We start from the raw sequence: 17,931 nt of genomic DNA on the forward strand, positions 1-17,931 counted from the left end.
CCGGGCGCACGACCGCCCCTGTCCCACCCTCACACCCTGCATTGATCTGAGAGAGACTCAGAAGGACACGAGCACCAGACGTGGTTTTATTCCCCCTTCCTCGCCGCCCAGCAGCACAGCCGGGCTCCCACCGTGGTTCCCCCCATGCAGGCGTTGCTGCTCAGCCGTGGCACCGCGGTTCCGTGCTCAGGATGCAGCTCAGGATGCAGCTCAGCTCAGGATGCGGCCACCTGCGTCAGCGGCTCCTCCAGGTACTGCACCAGCGCCTGCGCCTGCAGGCAGGGATGGGTGTTGAGGGGTGCTGAGCACACGGGGCCGCACCCCCCAGCACCCACACACCATGGGCAAACCCCCGTCCTGCCCCAACACCGATCTGGGATCCGCGCAGACGCTTCTCATTTTGATTTAAATTTCACTGCAGAGCCTTCAAAAAGTGCAGCTTTGTGGCTGAGCTGGCGTGGGACACCTCAAAACCTCTGCACGGAGGAAGGAGGCATCGCCAGCATGGCCGCTTCCCCCCACTGCTCCCATCCTCTTCCTCCCAGCACTGACCCCGTGGCTCTTTCACACCTTGCATGAATGCAGCTCCCCCCCTCTCCCACCCCATCCCCTCACCTTGGCTTTCAGCATCCCAAATCCGACCGTTTCCTTGGCATACATGCACAGCAGGAGGTTTGCCACGCGGGTGATGGCCACGCGCCCCTCCTGCCCGGAGAGAATCGCAGCATGGTTGGGTTGAAGGGACCTCAACGATCATCTGCTTCCAACCCCACGCCGTGGGCTGCCCGCCCCCCCACTCCAGCTGCTCAGAGCCCCTCGGGCACCTCCAGGGATGGGGCACCCACAGCTCTGAGCAGTTCCAGGGCCCTTCTCACACCCCCCTGCACCCTCCTCCTTTCATTCAGACCCACACCATGTTCCCATCGCTCCCCTCCTGTTCCCAACCCCCGGAGCAGTGCACACTCAGCTCCCCATGGAGCCCCTCCATCACAGAGCATCCCGGCCAGCCCCACTGCCACAGCTCCATGCCATCCACTCTGTGGATGCACTGCTCGGGATGGGGCCTCACAACGGCAGAGCAGAGGGGGATGGTCCCCTCTGTGCCCCACTGCCAGCCCCTGATGCAGACTGGGGGCTTCAGGCTCCGAGCACACACTGCTCTCACATCAGGTTTCCATGCAGCCCCATGGTGACCCCCAGCAGGCTCTCTGTGGGACCCCCAGGGTCTCCATGTGGGACACCCAGCAGGTTTCATTCAGGACCCCCAGTGGGACCCCCAGTGGGCTCTGAGGTGTTCACCAGCAGGCACCATGTGGGACCCCCCCAAGGGCTCTGTGTGACCCCCAGCAGGCTCCATGTGGGACACCCAGCAGGTTTCATTCAGGACCCCCAATGGGACCCCCTGTGGGCTCTGAGGTGTTCCCTAACAGGCTCCATGGTGACCCCGTGTCCCCCAGCAGGTTCCATGTGACCCCCAGCAGGCTCTGTGTGGCCCCCAGTGGGCTCCATGTGGGACCCTCAGCAAGTTCCATGCAGGATCCCCAGGGGGACCCCCAGCAGCTCCATGGTGACCCCCAGCAGGCTCTGTGCAGGACCCCCAGTGGTCTCCATGCAGGATCCCCAGCAGGCTCTGTGGGACCCCTAACGGGACCCCCAGTGGGCTCTGAGGTGTTCACCAGCAGGCTCCATGTGAGACCCCCCCCCAAGGGCTCTGTGTGACCCCCAGCAGGCTCCATGGTGACCCCCAGCAGGCTCTGTGGGATCCTCAGCAAGTTCCATGCAGGATCCCCAGCAGGACCCCAGAGCACCAGGACGGCACTGAGCCCACTGGGGGTCACACAGAGCCTGCTGGGGGTCACATGGAACCTGCTGGGGGTCACACGGAGCCCTTCGGGGGTCCCGCATGGTGCCTGCTGGGCATCCCACGTGGAGCCTGCTGGTGAACACCTCAGAGCCCACTGGGGGTCCCGTTAGGGGTCCCACAGAGCCTGCTGGGGATCCTGCATGGAGACCACTGGGGGTCCTGCACAGAGCCTGCTGGGGGTCACCATGGAGCTGCTGGGGGTCCCACTGGGGATCCTGCATGGAACTTGCTGAGGGTCCCACATGGAGCCCACTGGGGGCCACACAGAGCCTGCTGGGGGTCCCGCATGAAGGCTGCTGGGGGACACGGGGTCACCATGGAGCCTGCTGGGGAACACCTCAGAGCCCACAGGGGGTCCCACTAGGGGTCCTGCATGGAACCTGCTGGGTATCCCACATGGAGCCCGCTGGGGGTCCTGCATGGAGCCCACTGGGGGTCACATGGAGCCTTCAGGGAGTCCCACATGGAGCCTGCTGGGAGTCCCACACAGACCCCAATGGGGGTCCCACAGAGCCTGCAGGGAGTCCTGCATGGAGCCCTATGGGGGTCCCACGCGGATCCCAATGGGAGTCCCACACAGATCGCTACGGGAGTCCCACACGAATCCTGCCAGGAGTCCCACATGGATCCCTAGGGGGTCCCACACAGACCCCAATGGGGGTCCCACACGGATCCTGCTGGGGGTCCTGCATGGAGCCCAGAGAGGATCCCACATGGATCCCTACAGGGGTCCCACACGGATCCCAACGGGGGTCCCACAGGGACTGCAGGGAGTCCCACACGGATCCCTACAGTGGTTCCACACGGACCCCAATGAGGGTCGCACATGGATCCCAATGGAGGTCCCACATGGACCCCAACGGGGGTCCCACACAGATCCCAATGGGGGTCTGACAACGATCCCTACAGGGGTCCCACGGAGCCTGAAGGGAGTCCTGCATGGAGCCCTACGGGGGTCCCACATGGATCCCTACAGGGGTCCCACAACGATCCCTACAGGATCCGCATGGAGCATGCCAGGAGTCCCACACGGATCCCAGTGAGGGTCCCACACAGATCCTGCTGGGGGTCACAGGGAGCCTTCAGAGAGTCCTGCATGGAGCCTGCCGGGGGTCCCACATGGATCCCAGTGAGGATCCCACACAGATCCTGCCGGGAGTCCCACACGGATCCCTAGGGGGATCCCACATGGATCCCAGAACAATCCCTACAGGGGTCCCACATGGACCCCAACAGGGGTCCCACACGGATCTTGCCAGGAGTCCCACATGGATCCCAATGGGGGTCCCACAGAGCCTGCAGGGAGTCCCACACGGATCCCAATGAGGGTCGCACATGGATCCCAATGGAGGTCCCACATGGACCCCAACGGGGGTCTGACAACGATCCCTACAGGGTCCCACGGAGCCTGCAGGGAGTCCTGCATGGAGCCTGCCGGGGGGCCCGCATGGATCCCAGTGAGGATCCCACATAGATCCCTACAGGGGTCCCACAACGATCCCTACAGGATCCGCATGGAGCCTGCCAGGAGTCCCACATGGATCCCAGTGAGGGTCCCACACGGACCCCAACGGGGGTCCCACAGAGTCTGCAGGGAGTCCCACACGGATCCCTACAGGGGTCCCATGGAGCCTGCAGGGAGTCCTGCATGGAGCCCTACGGGGGTCCCACACGGATCCTGCCAGGAGTCCCACACGGACCCCAATGGGGGTCCCACATGGATCCCAGTGAGGATCCCACATGGATCCCTATGGGAGTCCCAAACAGATCCCAACGGGGGTCCCACAGAGCCTTCAGGGAGTCCTGCATGGAGCCCTATGGGGGTCCCACACAGATCCCAATGGGGGCCCCACACGGATCCCTACGGGGCCCCACACGGATCCCTACGGGGCCCCACACGGACCCTAACGGGGGTCCCAGGCGGACCCCTGCTGTGAGCCCCGCGGAGCCCGGCGTACCATGCAGTCCATGAGGATGAAGCGCAGGTTGTCCTCGTTGAAGGCGTGGTGCCCGTTCTTGTCGTACGCCACCCAGATGTTGCTGGCGATGGCCGCCGTCACGCGGGCGTCCGTGTCCCCGTAGCCCGAGTAGGCCAAGAGCGAGCCCTCATTGTTCAGCAGCCTGGAACAGAGCGGCGCCGCCGAGCTCCCAGACGAGCTCGCTAATGAGCCCGCTAATGAGCCCGCTAATGAGCCCGGTAACGACCGCGGGCTCACACCCCGACGTCCCCCCCCCCGCCGCCCCCCGGCCCCGCTCACAGCGTGCTCTGGACGCCGCCGGTGTTGGCCTGGCTCAGCACCTGCGTCAGCGCTTTGGGCCGCAGCATGGCAGCCCGCGGGGCGCGGCGGGGCGCGGGGCCGGCGCTCGGTGCAGGCGGGGCCGGCGCTCGGTGCAGGCCGCGGCGCTGGGCGGCTCGGCGTAGCGCGGGCCGAGGTTCCGCTCCGCGCTCCGGCAGCTCTCGGTCCTCCGCGCCGCAAGGGGGCGCTCGCCGGCGACGCGGGCCGTGGCGGCGCTCTGTCCCCGCCTTTTTCTCTGTCGGCCCGGGCTGGCGGGGCGGGCGGCGAAGATGGCGGAGCCGAGCGGCGGCGGCGGCGGCGGGCCGGGCCCCGGCGGGCCGGAGCTGGGAGGTCCTGGCGGGGCCCTCATCCGCGTCACGGTGAAGACCCCCAAGGACAAGGAGGAGATCGTTATCGCGGACGGCGCCTCCGTGCGCGAGGTGGGGGCGGGACGGAGGATCGGGCCTAGGCCTTGGCGCTGAGAGGGGCCGGAGGGGAGCCGGGCCGGGGGTGGGCGGTGGGAGGGGGCGGGGGGGGCGGGACGGGGGGGAGGAGGAGGACGAGGAGGAGGAGGCTGAGAGTTGGAGGGGAGGAACTTCGGGGGGGTGTGAGGAGCCGGGAAGCGGGGGGGGGGTGGAAGGTGAGGGGGCGGGGAGCGGCGCGGGGCCGGAGTGGAGCTGGGGGGGTCGGGGGGGGCTGGGCTGCGCTGCAGCTGCGTGGCGGCCGGCGTTGGGCTGAGGAGGGGGCTGGGGGGGCTGCCGGGTCCGGGGGGTCTGGGCTGGGCTGCGTGACGGCGAGCGTTGGGTTGAGGGGGGGGCTGGGGGAGCTGAAACCCGCGGAGGGGTGAGAACGCGGCGTTGTCGGGGCTGTGCTGGAGGGGGGGTTTGGGGCAGTGCCGGTGGAACGGGATGTGGGGGCCGGGAGGGGTGTGAAGGCTGGGGGGAATGGGGGGCACGGCCCTGGGCTGTGCTGCTGCGGGTGGGTGTGATGTGGGGCAGCGGGTGGAGGGAGCTCGTTTCGGGCCGGGAGATGTCTCGGGTCGGGGGAGGTGGGGGCACGGCTCCTTTCGGGCCAGGAGATGCCTCAGATTGGGGGAGATGGGGACGGGGGGGGACGTGGCCCTGGAGCTGTGCTGCAGGGAGGTGTGGGGTGCTGCAGGGCAATGGACAGGTGGTGTGTGGTGGGGCTGAGGCCGGAGGTTCCCTCCTTCCCTCCCTCCTTCCCTCCCTCCTTCCCTCCCTCCTTCCCTCCCTCCTTCCCTCCCTCCTTCCCTCCCCTCTTGGGTCTTTGGAGCAAAGGTAGGGTGAAGCAGAGAGAACATCAGACATGTGAGGGTTTGCTCCAGGCTGGGAGCTCCACAGAGCACTGTGCATTTGGAGGGCAGGAGGGGATTGATGAGAAGAGCTGTGCAGGTGTTGGCGCCCACTTGGTGCAAGGTGTCAGCGGTGTGGATCTTGGCTTTGCGTGTGCTTTGCTGTGTGCTTTGACGTGGGCTTTAGGACACGAGGTTGTGGTGTGCCAGAGCTGCTGGGAGCTGGGCAGGAGCTGTGTGCTGTGCGTGGCCCTTCTGCTGCTTCCCAGCCCTCTCCTGTGAGTGTGCAGAGCAGTGGGTGAAGCTTTGCAGCCCGGATCACCTCAGCTCCAGCAGTCTGTTCCTCCCAGGCAGTTTTTGGGGAGTTCTGGTGTCAGAGCTGCGAGCTGCCCCAGGAAAGGTGTGCCCTTCTGGTCCTGACTTTTCCATGAGAATTTCCTGAAGTTTGTGGCTTCCAAATGCAAAGTTTTTTTGTTTTTTTTTTCCCCTCAACCGATTGACTCGGGAATGCCCAGCTGAGCTGGCATTGACAACTTCATTGGTGGGTGCTGAACCCTCCCCATCTCACAGCACAGAGGAGATGTTGGTGTTGAGTGGTGTGGATGCTCACAGGGAGAACAGTCACAGGAATAGGAATTAGAGAAGACCTAGTTTGCATCCATTGGCTGATAAAGGACCGTGCCCTTTTCTGCGGAGCTCCGTCCTGTATTAAATCAGAGTTGGGCTTTCCTTGGGGAAAAAATAAGATGAGCAGAGAGGAATAAAGCTCAGTTATCCCGCAGATAAGCAGTGGGTTTGGATCAGGCCTCAGGGGCACGCTTGCTTTGGAAGCCTTCAGTTCATCTTCAGGTAACCGTTCTGAAGTTTTCTCCCCACGTTTTGAAGCAGTGCGGTGCTCGCCTTTGCTTTCTCCCCTCGTGCCTCAGGCACTCAGCAGCTGGAGCTGCGTTGCTGCCTGCATGGCTCCGTTCTGTTAGGTTGCTGAAGCTCTTTTGGTTCCTTTTGCCATTTGTGCAGTGAGTGTTGGGTATCTGGAGCGTTACCTTCAGATTCCTGCCTTCGCTCTTCTGCCTGAAAAACGCCGCGTTTGTTTTTCAGTTCAAAGAAGAGATTTCCAGGCGGTTCAAAGCCAAACAGGATCAGCTGGTTCTGATCTTCGCTGGGAAGATCCTGAAGGATGGAGACACTCTGAATCAACACGGGATCAAAGATGGGCTGACCGTGCATTTGGTCATTAAGACTCCACAGAAGTAAGAAACTGTTCCGTGGCGGGGGGGACTGGGAGTGAGCGGGTGGTGAGAAGAAAAGCTCCGGCACATGAGCTCTCCTTGCTGCAGCGCTGCTGCACAGCTCTGGGTTTATCCTTTGGCCCAGCTTTTCCCTGGGTTATGCACCTGTGTGAGCCCTTGGGGGGGAGGTGAAGGCATCCTTAATGCAATTAGTATACGTGGCTTTGTGTGTGCAGAGCCTTCACAACTGGCAGTCTGGGAAGAAACCATTGGAACGTGGTTGTGTCCTCGATCTGATAACGATGACTCACTGTTAGCAGAAATTACCTTCCCAGCAAGCTAGTAGTAATGCTGAAAGCAATACTCAGGGTTTATTTCACTTCCTGCTGTTTACCCTCACCCTGCAAACTGCGGTACCATCTCCAAAGGTAACGAGAGCACTGTCCTGGCTTTTCATTTTGTTCTCTACCCGCCGTAGGGAAGTGCTCTCTGAAGGCATTACAGCCCCTTCCTGTGCTGAGAGAAACCAACTGCTCGTTCTCCTGCTTCCTCCTTCCTTCTTTGGTTAAGCTGCCTGTCTGCTTTGTCCTCTGCTCCTGCTCAGGGGTTTTCAACATCGCTCAGATGGGTCTGGAAAACACAAAGGGAATTTCGGGTTTGGTGTTCAGAACTCCTGGAATACATGTGGGAAGGGAAAGGGATGCGGAGAAGGGAATCCTTCTGGGTTTGGGAAAAAGGAAATAATGTACTCTTTGTTATTTGGAGTGACATAATGTTGTTTCTTAGTTGAGGTGAGTAAAGGGAATGTTGGATTCTGTCCCATTTGAAAGCTCCTCAGTGTTCTTGAGCCCAGGACTGTCGCTGTCATGACTGCAGATGCTTCAGAGAACCATTTAAAAGCTCTTTTTTTTTAAAAAAAGGCCTGTGAAAGTCCTGAGGGAGAGCTATGATTATGAGGTACTGCTGGGGTTGGTTAACTGAGCAAAGCCGATGTGCTGCATCTGCTGCTCTGTGGCTTGTGGAGCTGTGTGTGCCTGGTGAAGGGAGCTGTGCTAAACTTGTGCTGGAATGAGAAATCTCCTTTATGAGGGACGGCCAATAAATAGCAGAGGTGAATTCGTAGCCACTTGGACAGAAATACTGTGCAGCTCCATGGGATGCTCCCTGCCTTCTGCCTTGTGTTCTCTGTCTGTACAGTAAGACAGGGACTTATTTGCCCCAGTGAACACGATAATAACATTCAGCACACGAGAAGCTGCAGCCAGGCCAGCTGCTGTTTACCCCTTGCAATAGCCCTGCTGTAACCTCCTGTGGTTTCTGTGGGAGCTGCAGGAGGATTTTCCTGTTTGGAGCAAACTCGTTGCTCAAGGATACGGCCGAGGTAAACAGTTCGACGTGGTTCAGACCGGAGCTCATACGGCTCAGAGTGAGAGCAGTCGGGCTGCTTCGTGTGGGCCGGGATGAAATGTGAGGGCTGTTGTGCAGCAGGGTGGGAGGCAGGTCCTGGCAGATGGAAGGCAGCTGGGAGCCACGGCCGTGCATCCATACAGATGGGAATGGGAACAGCCTGAAGGAGCTGCCTGCTGCAAGCTCAGAGGGAAGCCTGCCCAGAGAACGCTGCTCAACTCTCCCAAATCCCGGAAGCGTAACGGCTTGTTTTGTTTCTTTGTAGGGTCCAAGATCCAACATCTGCTGCTTCTGCCCCTGGTGCTGCTTCTGCCCCCACCACAACGTCCCCTTCTCCTGCTGCCGCATCTCAGCCTTCCACATCCAGCAGCGCCACTCCGGACGCGGGGAGCGGCGGCCGACGGAGCAGTGGGTCGGGGACTCTGGGAGGTCCTGGAGATGGAGGCCCCAACAGTGCCACGTCAATCCTTTGTAAGTGGGGACCACGAGAAAGTCAGGAAAGAAGTGTTTCTGAGGTGTAGATGGAGGAGTTGGGGTTTTTGACCCTGTGATTGTTTCTCCTGCTTACCTGAGTCATTTTCCTCAGCACGGCTTGGTTTGCCTGCTCAGGATAGCACCCAAACCCTTTGTGCGGGGGGTGTCCTCCCTGAGAGCTGCCTGCTGCAGGATCAGGGCACCCCCAGATCAGCGTGGGCGCAGTTCAGCCCACGCACATCCTCTCCTGCTGCTGCTGCTGCCATCAGTTCCTGACCTCCGCTCTCTCCTCCTTCCCGTGTTGTTCCCTCTGCAGCTGGCTTTGGTGGCATCACTGGGCTGGGCAACCTGGGCATGGGCTCTGCCAACTTCATGGAGCTCCAGCAGCAGATGCAGCGACAGCTGATGTCCAACCCAGAGATGCTCTCTCAGATCATGGAGAACCCCTTGGTGCAAAACATGATGTCGAACCCCGATCTCATGCGGCAGATGATCATGGCCAACCCACAGATGCAGCAGCTGATGGAGCGAAATCCGGAGATCAGCCACATGCTGAACAACCCGGAGCTGATGAGGCAGGTGGGTCAGCGCGCCAGGACTGATCCGAGCACATCCCACAGCTTTGTGGTGGATCAGCTTCAGAGCTGGCTCTCAGCAGGGAGCGTGGGAATACCAGAACGGTGAATTTAGGGATCTCTTCCTTTTCCTTCCCACTGTAAACCCCTCACAGACAGATGGTGGTCTCGAGTGAAGTAAACAGCGATTGCTCAGCCCACGTGCTTGCGGCTCTTATCTCCCTTTCAGAGCTGCTGAATCTATTGTTTGCAGGGCAAAAAAGGATTCTTGGATCACTGTAGTGTGCTGCACATGAGGCTGCTGTGTTCTGATCCGTGCATGGGAGCAAAAGGAGTCACGGAGAAGTGAAGCTGCCATGAATGTGTTCTGCTCTTCTCTTTTTCTGCTGGTAGATTAATACAGAGATTAATACAGACTGCACGGCTGTACAGCTCTGTTGTGGTATCAGTAAAATATTGCACTGCTGATGGGCCGGGTCCTGGAGGGCTTTATTTTCTGTACAGCCCCAGAGGAGAGGTGGAGGACACGGGGAGGCAGCATGAGGGAAAAATGAGAGCCTGAGCGTTATGTAGCCCTCAGCAGGGCTCTGCTGCTCCCCAGGAGGACTGCTCTGGATGTGTTTCCGTGTGGCTGCTGAAGGAGCCCAGTTTCCATGCACTTCCCATTATCTTTTTTTAATTTCAGCTCTGTCAGCCCCACGTGAGATTGCAGAGTTGCAGGGCTAAATTGTGAACGTTTCGTATTTATGCAGCTCAAAGGATGTCCGAATGCTCCTTGAACAGGAGGGAGCTGTCAGGAGCCTGGAGCTGATGAACTGCTTTTCCTCTAGCAGGAAGGATCCCAGCTCTTCCATCTTAGGTTTTTGAATGCAGTCCACCTACTTTGAGTGGGAACATGTGGCTGTTAGATGTTTGGGTGTTCCGATACTGCTTAGAAATCAGACAATCCCATAGAGCTGAATTGAGGTTATAAAGGCAGAGAGCTGAGCGAGGTGGGAGGAGCCAGCATCCCCGGGCTCTCTTTGCTTGGATAAATGATCTCTCTGCTCCCCGGCTGTGAAACGGGTTTAATTATACTCTTCCTTCTGGGAGCTGAGAGTTAACTCTTTCAGTGCTCGGCTGGCAGCTCAGTGTTGCACTGCTGGGCTGCACACAAACCTCTGGGTGCGCTTTGCTCTGCTGCGGTGCACACAGGCCCAACTGTTCCACGTTCTCCTCTTCTCTGGCAGACAATGGAGTTGGCTCGTAACCCCGCCATGATGCAGGAGATGATGAGGAACCAGGACCGTGCTTTGAGCAACCTCGAGAGCATTCCAGGAGGGTACAACGCCCTGCGCCGCATGTACACGGACATCCAGGAGCCCATGTTCAGTGCTGCCAGGGAGCAGGTATGGAGCACACCTCTGCAGCACAGCATAGCACGCTGAGGAGGGAAGCTGCTTGTTCCTTCTCCAACCACAGCTCCCGGTCCTCTCCCTCTGGAGATGATGAAAGCAGCTGGTAGGAGAAGGAGGTGTGGTGCTGGCTGCCTGCTTTCAGTGCACGGGTTGGGGATGTGAGCAGGGACCTGCTGCTGCTCCTATGCTCTCCAAGTAGGCAGGATGCCCAGCGTCGCTGTAGCTCCGTTAGCACAGTGGAGCTCTCTGCATTAGCTCCAGCCTGACACCTTTGGGTTGGTTTTGGAGCACGGGAGGAGCGAGCGCAGGTCTGTCTGCAGGCTGTGCAGACGTCCTCCAGGCTGACATCACCTGTGGGTATGGCTGGGTGCTGATTGCACGTGGCTGTTTGGAAGCCCAGTCTGGGGCTCTGGCCGTTTCTTGAGCTGGGGGTTTCTCTGAATGTGGCGTGTTGTGGATTGCACGCTTCTCAGGAGGCAAATTCTGGTGTGTGTTTAGCAAACTGAGTATGAGTGATGGGGTGAGTCCGGCTTTCCCCATTCAGGCTGACTAATTAGGCTGTTTCTTCTCTCTCTCTCTCTCTCTCTCTCTCTCTCTCTCTCTCTTCCCTAGTTTGGCAACAACCCCTTCTCTTCCTTGACGGGGAACTCTGAGAGCTCCAGCTCTCAGCCTTTGCGGACAGAAAACAGAGAGCCGTTACCAAACCCCTGGAGCCCCAGCCCCCCTGCTTCACAGAGCCAGGCGCCCAGCAGCGAAGGGAGCACTGGCTCAGGAAGCACCCAGAGCACACCGACTGTGTCCAACCCCTTTGGGCTCAATGCTGCTAGCTTTGGGGCAGGTACATAACAAGAGAGGGACCAGGGGGGTGCAGATGGCACAGACCAGCCAGGCGTTGGTGGGGGTTGCTGCAGAATGGGGCTGCTCTGCAGGCAAATGTTACTGCAACTGGTCCAAAATTGTTATTTCTTGTGTGCCTGTGGAGGAGCACTTCAGGAGCTCCACTGTCCCTGCAGCCCTTGAGAGCACAGGAGAGAGGGAAAGTGTTCCCTGTTGGCCCGTGGGTGAAGCAAAGGTGTTGTTGCACTTCAGGCACGGTGGCACTGCTCTACATTGCACTGTAAGGAGTTTTCCTTTGTTTTCTCTTTCCTTTACCCTTGCAGGCATGTTTAACAGCCCGGAGATGCAAGGTCTCCTGCAGCAGATTTCAGAGAATCCTCAGCTGATGCAGAACATGATCTCTGCCCCTTACATGCGGAGCATGATGCAGACCCTTGCGCAGAACCCAGACTTTGCAGCACAGGTAAAAGTGTTGCAGTTGTATCTGCTATTTATTATCAGATTATTTGTATATTTATTATTATTATATTGTGAGAACGGTCTGCTCCTGTAGTCAGAGAGGTTTGTCTTGCAGAAAGCTGAGAGCTGAGTGAGTGTAGACAATTCTGTTTAATTTCTCTGTAGCTTGAAGGCAGACACAACAGTGAGCCTTGTGTTTTAGAAGAGCCACTAACAGGAAGAGGTGGCTTTCAGGGGAGCATAGGAGTGGCCCTTCTCTTTGCCCGTGGGTCCCGTTCAACAACGCTGCCAGGAACTGAGCTGTCTTGTGTCAGTCTTTCAGTTCCCATAGGCAGGAAAACATGATGAAAGCCTGGGGAGAAAGCTGGGGGCATGAGTGTCATGTTCTCTGTGGCTTAGTTATGTAGAGTGTAACAGCCATGGGATGCAATGCTCTAAACCTCCCTGTGTGTGCTGTCTCTTGCTAGATCATGGTAAATGTTCCTCTCTTTGCTGGGAATCCACAGCTTCAAGAACAGCTCCGCCTTCAGCTCCCAGTCTTCCTGCAGCAGGTAACAGCCCCTGTCTGGCCCTGTGGGCTCGGGTGGGTTGGGCTGCGACAGCGAGGGGTTGGCACAGGGGAAGGAGAGGAGAGCTTGTTTGGACAAGGCAATGTAAACGAGGCAATCTAAATTACCTCGAGGTTGACTTGAAGTGAGACGAGTTCAGCTGCATGAAACCCCTGTGTGGACGCTCTTTCCTAGTAATGAGTTTACGAAAATTAGACTGGCTAATTGCTCTTGAGCAGCTGGTTCACTCAAGTGGATCAAAACAGCTTTAATTCTGGAGGCACGCGTGCCCCGTCCTAATCTGATTCTCCTACTTTATGTAGGAAATCTGATCGAAGCTCTTGGAGTGTGTCTGCGCAGATGAGCCCGGTGGTGTAGGGACGGAAGGAGAGCCCAGACCTGTGGCTTGGCTGTGGCTGCAGCGCTGTGCTGATGGCTGTTCAGACTGCCAGCTGGTGGAGCACGGCCTGCAGGAGCTCTCACTGCTCACCACTGCTGTCTCCCTCTCTTTCATTCCCAGATGCAGAACCCAGACTCCCTGTCCATTCTCACCAACCCCCGCGCCATGCAGGCGCTCCTCCAGATCCAGCAGGGACTCCAGACGCTGCAAACGGAGGCCCCAGGACTCGTGCCAAGGTAACGAGTGCTCCTTGGAGGGGGATGCTGCAGGCAGAGCCGGCGTGCTCGATGCCAGCAGGCAGCCTGGCTGCCCGTTTACCCAGCAGATCTGCTCAGGGAATGCTCTGTGTGTGCCTACCTGTGGGCTCCAGCTGATGGGCACTTTTTGTTTGTTTGCACTTCATGCGGAAAGTCCTTCAAATTTTCTTTTTGGGAAAAGATTTGGGAACCGTTTTGTCCCTCCTCTGTCTTTTGTTTGAGGTATTTAAGTGTCGGGTGGACTCAGTTTTACTCTGAGGAATGGTTTGAGATGCACGCTGTGGGGCTGTGTGGCTAAGTTAGGGCACACTGCATTGCCAGGTGCCCTCGGGCCCTCTGCTCGTTGTCCATATGGGTCACGCTCAGTCTCTGCAGTTTTTTGGGGCTGTGCCTATGTTAGGATGGCTCGCTCCCAGTGGTGCTGTGGCTGGGATACGAGCACAGGCAGTCATCGAGCATGACCAGCCTGGCTGAGCCTGCTGGCGCCCCGTGCTGCCTCGCTCTCACAAGATAGGCGGGGGACAGCCAGAAGTGCCAGCTCGCCTCTGAGCAAACCCTGCCTTCCTCTGCAGCCTCGGCTCCTTTGGCATGCCTCGAATGCCCCCGTCCTCCACAGGAGGAAGCACAATCCCGGAGAACCCCGTTCCCTCCGCTTCGACGCCGGCCAGTGCCTCTCCAGCCGGGGGTGGTAACCCCCAACAGCAGCTCATGCAGCAGATGATCCAGCTGCTGGCCGGAGGAAGCTCTCAAGTATGTAATCGTGGAGTCATAGAATGCCTTAGGTTGGAATGGATCTCAAAGATCATCCACTTCCAATGCCCACGCCGTGGGCTGGCTGCCCACCCCAGCTTTGCATGCCCAGGGTCCATCCACAGTCTCAGGCACCTCCAAGGATGGGGCACCCACAGCTCTGGGCAGCACTGCCACAGCACCAGTGCCCTCCAGTAAAGAATTTCCACCTAACATCTGAAATCTCCCCTCCTTTACTTGAAAGCCTTGTCCTGTCACCATATGCCCACACAGATCACTCTCCCTCCAATTTATGAGCTCCCCCTAAGTCCTGGATGCCCATTTATGTGCTGGTGGGCTTCTCTGGGACATCTTTGGGGTGAGCTCAGGGTTGTCCCGGTCCCGTCCTGCTCCCACCCTGCTCCAGGGCCGTGGTTCTGCAGCAGGCTTCTTTGGCTCTGTTGCTTTCTGCTGAGTTTGCTGGCTTTGGTCCCAGGCCAGGTTAGTTCTTTGGGCTTGAAACTAAGAGTGCCGGCCATCCTGGTTGCTGCAGGCATGGAACTGGCCCTGTGTGCAGGCGTGGCTGCTCTGCCAAAGCCACTGATGATCCGGGGAGGTGGATAACACGGCTAAACACATCTCAGGAATTTCAGTGCTGCTGCAGCAGTGTCCCCGCTCTGCCCTGCTCCCCGGATGTGTGCCGTCTGCAGCTGAGGTCTCTGTCCTTTCCCCCTGCAGGCGCAGAGTCCTGAAGTGCGATTCCAACAGCAGCTGGAGCAGCTGAATGCCATGGGCTTCATTAACCGTGAGGCCAACCTCCAGGCTCTTATTGCCACGGGCGGGGACATCAACGCAGCTATTGAGAGACTGCTGGGCTCCCAGCCTTCCTAAGCTCCCGTCAGCCGCCCCGCAGATGTCAGCACACGCATCCATTCACATGCGCAGGGGGATCTTTCAGGAAAGCCCGCCGTCATTTTCATATCTGACAGCTGTCCATGTATTTAAAACAAAAAAGATACAGCTTAACCCCTGACCTTCCTACTAAGTTAAGATTTCATGTTGAAATGCTCTTTAACTGGCTTGTATGTGGATTCCAGTTCTCATCGTGGCCACAGAGACTTCAGATGTGTATTTTTCCTCAATATGCCCTCTGTTTCAGACACTCTTCTCTCTCTCTCTAGATGGTAGAGGCGATACTCCTAGTTATTTACCTGAATGATTGTGTTTTGAGTAGCTTGATTTTAACTGTACATGATTCCCTCCCTTCGCCCTCCTTTCAGGCAAATATTTAAAACTTGAGCCAAGTTTGCTTTCCGGTTCTTTCTCCCGGCATCTTCTTGGGGATAATAGAGCAAAAGAAAAAATCGCAGCGACTTGGAAATTTCTGATGTCGTTTGTCTTAATAATTCCATGGGACGAATGGGGCCCTCGGCACGCCGGGGGGCTGCCACCTCCTGCTCCAGGGTTGGCCTGCGTGCAAACCACGCCTGAACTGTGGTCTCTTTACGCAGTTGGGATGGCGTCACCCAGCCCGGCGGCCCTTCAGGGATGGGGTTTGCTGTCGTGGAAGCCGAGCTGAAGGTGCTGTGCAGAAGAAGGCGTTGCAGAGAGGCGTGCTGCTGCCCCAGCGCTCCGCTCCTCGCGCGGCCGCGTCAGGCGTTCGGTGCTCTTCTGCTCTGCGGGTTCAATATCTGTAAAAACAAAAGGAGATAAGGAAAGATAAGATCTCTCCACTGGAAAGCGTCGGTGTCTGTGTGCTTCCCAGCCCGGAGCCATCCTCATTTCTCACCCCCCCCCCCCTCCCCCTGTTGTGGTGCGTTTGAACCATGCTGCATTCCGTGGAGGACCAACAGGGCCGTGCTTTCCCCAGGTCTCCGGGGCCGTGTGGTTTGCAGACCAGGTTTATCAACGAGAAAACAACAACAAATAATAAATGCGCACAACCATCCGTCTCACCTGCGCTCTGTGTATCGTCCTTGGAAATTTCTGATGTCGTTTATCTTAATAATTCCGGGGCACGAATGGGGCCCTCGGCACGCTGGGGGGCTGCCACCTCCTGCTCCAGGGTGGATTGAGTTTTCCTCGTTAACTCCTGATGAATTTCTCACCCTTAGGCAGAGGGTGGGGGTCGGTGCAGCCCCCACCTCTCCATTCCTCCTTCACAGAATCACAGAATGGCCAGGGTTGCGAGGGACCTCAAGGATCATGACTCTCCAACCCCCCTGCCACATGCAGGGCCACCAACCTCCACATTTAACACCAGACCAGCCTGCCTGGTCCTTCCCTTTGCCGCAGCAATCCCACATTTAATGTAATTCTTCCCTTTTTTCAGTAGGAGAGGATGGGGGCAGCACTCCATAGCTGCAAAACAAAGTGCATCGGGGTGAGCAGCACCGCAGCGTGGAGCTGAGGCTGCAGGAGCTGGGGAGGCGTGTGGGGCCTGGGAGTTTGTCCCAGGCAGAGCTCCGTGGGGTTCCAGACTTCTATCCCACGCTCTGTTCTGCCTCCCGATGTCCTTGCAGCGCAGTCCCAGCCCAGCCAGCAGCCCCTGCCTTCATCCCACGCTCTTCCTCGCTTGCCCTATGGATGAGCTCTCCTCACTGACTCAGAAGGAGAGTTACAATGATGAGTAAAGCGTTGGTGCTGAAATCATAACCTATCACAGAGCTGTAGGGGTTGGAAGGGACCTCCAGAGGTCATTGAGTCCAGCCCCCTGCAGAGCAGCTCCTGCAGCAGGCTGCGCAGCGCGGCGTGCAGGAGGCTCTGCAACATCTGCAGAGAAGGAGAACCCACGGCCTCCCCGGGCAGTTCAGTGCTCCATCACCCTCACCGTGAAGCAGCCCCTTCCCACATTGGTGCAGACCTTCCCAGGCTCCAGTTTGCGGCCGTTTCCCCTCGTCCTGTCCCCACAGACCGCTGAAAAGAGGCCGCGTCCCTTTGGCTCCCACACTTCAGAGATTTACGGACGCTGATCAGATGGCCTCCCATCTTCCCTTCTCAGGGCTGCACAGCCCCAGGTCGCTCAGCCCTTCCTCACAGGGAGATGCTCCAGGCCCTGCATCACCTTTGTGCCCTTCGCTGCACTCTGCCCAGGAGATCCCAGTCTGTTTTGTGCTGGGAGCCCAGAACTGAGCACAGTGTCCCAAACGTGGCCTCACCAGGGCAGAGCAGAGGGGGGGGATCACCTCCCTTGCCCTGCTGGCCACGCTCCTCTTAATGCTGTTAACGCACCCCAGGTCCCCTCGGCCCTCTTGGCCACCAGGGCACACACAGCCAACCTGTCGCCCACCAGGACCCCCAGGTCCCTCTCTGCAGAGCTCCTCTCCAGCAGCTCAGCCCCAATGCAGTTACTCCTCCCAGCTGCAAGACCCTGCACTTGCTCTTGTCCAACCCCATCTGGTTTCCTGCTGCCCAGCTCTCAGCCTGCCCACGGCTCGTAGCTCAGCACTCAGCCCTCATTTCGGAGCATCCAATCAGTCTGGCTGCTGTCCTTGGGTGATACCCAGGGGGCGGTGGGAGATAAGGAGGATGGAGGGGAATCTCTCTGCCCATCGCATCCCACCAACATGCTTGGCCTCGGGTGGAGGCCCGGCTGCTTCTCTCTTCCATTACTGTGTTTCTCCTGCTGAAGATCCCTTGTTGGAACAGAATGCCTTCCAACCTGCCTTCTAGTCTGTCATGCTGCATCCGTAACCAGCCGTAATATCTGCAAGCTGCTGCAGCTCTGCAAGTGAGAGCTCAGCGCGTAATGCAGCGATGCAACAGCTCTGCTCCTACCAACGAGCCACTAGAAGGCGCTGTGTGTCTGCAGCTTCAAAGCACCGCACGGTGGATGGGAGAAAACGCTCTTCCTGAAGGCAACCACAGCCAGAGGGTTAACGGGGCCGCTGCAAAGTGCAGCGTCTGTTCGTGGTGCGGAGCACTTCACACCGTGCTGGATTTGTTTTCCTCGTGTGTCTGCAATTTTCGCTCTTTCCATGAAAGTGCACCACCCCAAAAGCATGTTTAGCATCTGTCTGTGTATTTCAGCCTTCTGAGCAGGTCACAGAATCACAGAATCACAGAATGGCCAGGGTTGGAAGGGACCTCAAGGATGATGAATCTCCAACCCCCTGCCACACACAGGGCCACCAACCTTCCCACCTAATGCCAGCCCAGGCTGCCCAG

General features: G+C 58.4%; 2 protein-coding genes across 2 annotated transcripts; one reads left to right on the forward strand and one right to left on the reverse strand.

Annotated features, from left to right (window-relative positions):
* Positions 1-64: 64 nt before the first annotated feature.
* LAMTOR2 (late endosomal/lysosomal adaptor, MAPK and MTOR activator 2) lies at positions 65-4,280 on the reverse strand. Its single transcript, XM_031609161.2, has 4 exons — positions 4,123-4,280; positions 3,823-3,985; positions 616-705; positions 65-272 (listed from the first exon to the last, which is right to left on the reverse strand). The coding sequence occupies exons 1-4, from the start codon at positions 4,188-4,190 to the stop codon at positions 216-218; spliced, it is 378 nt and encodes a 125-aa protein (XP_031465021.1). The 5' UTR covers positions 4,191-4,280; the 3' UTR covers positions 65-215.
* Positions 4,281-4,407: 127 nt separating this feature from the next.
* Positions 4,408-15,719, forward strand: UBQLN4 (ubiquilin 4). The gene is made up of 11 exons (XM_031609159.2): positions 4,408-4,580; positions 6,551-6,702; positions 8,354-8,559; positions 8,879-9,141; positions 10,367-10,525; positions 11,147-11,372; positions 11,695-11,834; positions 12,298-12,381; positions 12,899-13,014; positions 13,608-13,785; positions 14,503-15,719. The coding sequence occupies exons 1-11, from the start codon at positions 4,431-4,433 to the stop codon at positions 14,653-14,655; spliced, it is 1,827 nt and encodes a 608-aa protein (XP_031465019.2). The 5' UTR covers positions 4,408-4,430; the 3' UTR covers positions 14,656-15,719.
* Positions 15,720-17,931: the final 2,212 nt, after the last annotated feature.

This window comes from Phasianus colchicus, chromosome 30 (assembly GCF_987193195.1).
Source record: "Phasianus colchicus chromosome 30, bPhaCol1.hap1.1, whole genome shotgun sequence".
NCBI classification, from domain to species: domain Eukaryota; kingdom Metazoa; phylum Chordata; class Aves; order Galliformes; family Phasianidae; genus Phasianus; species Phasianus colchicus.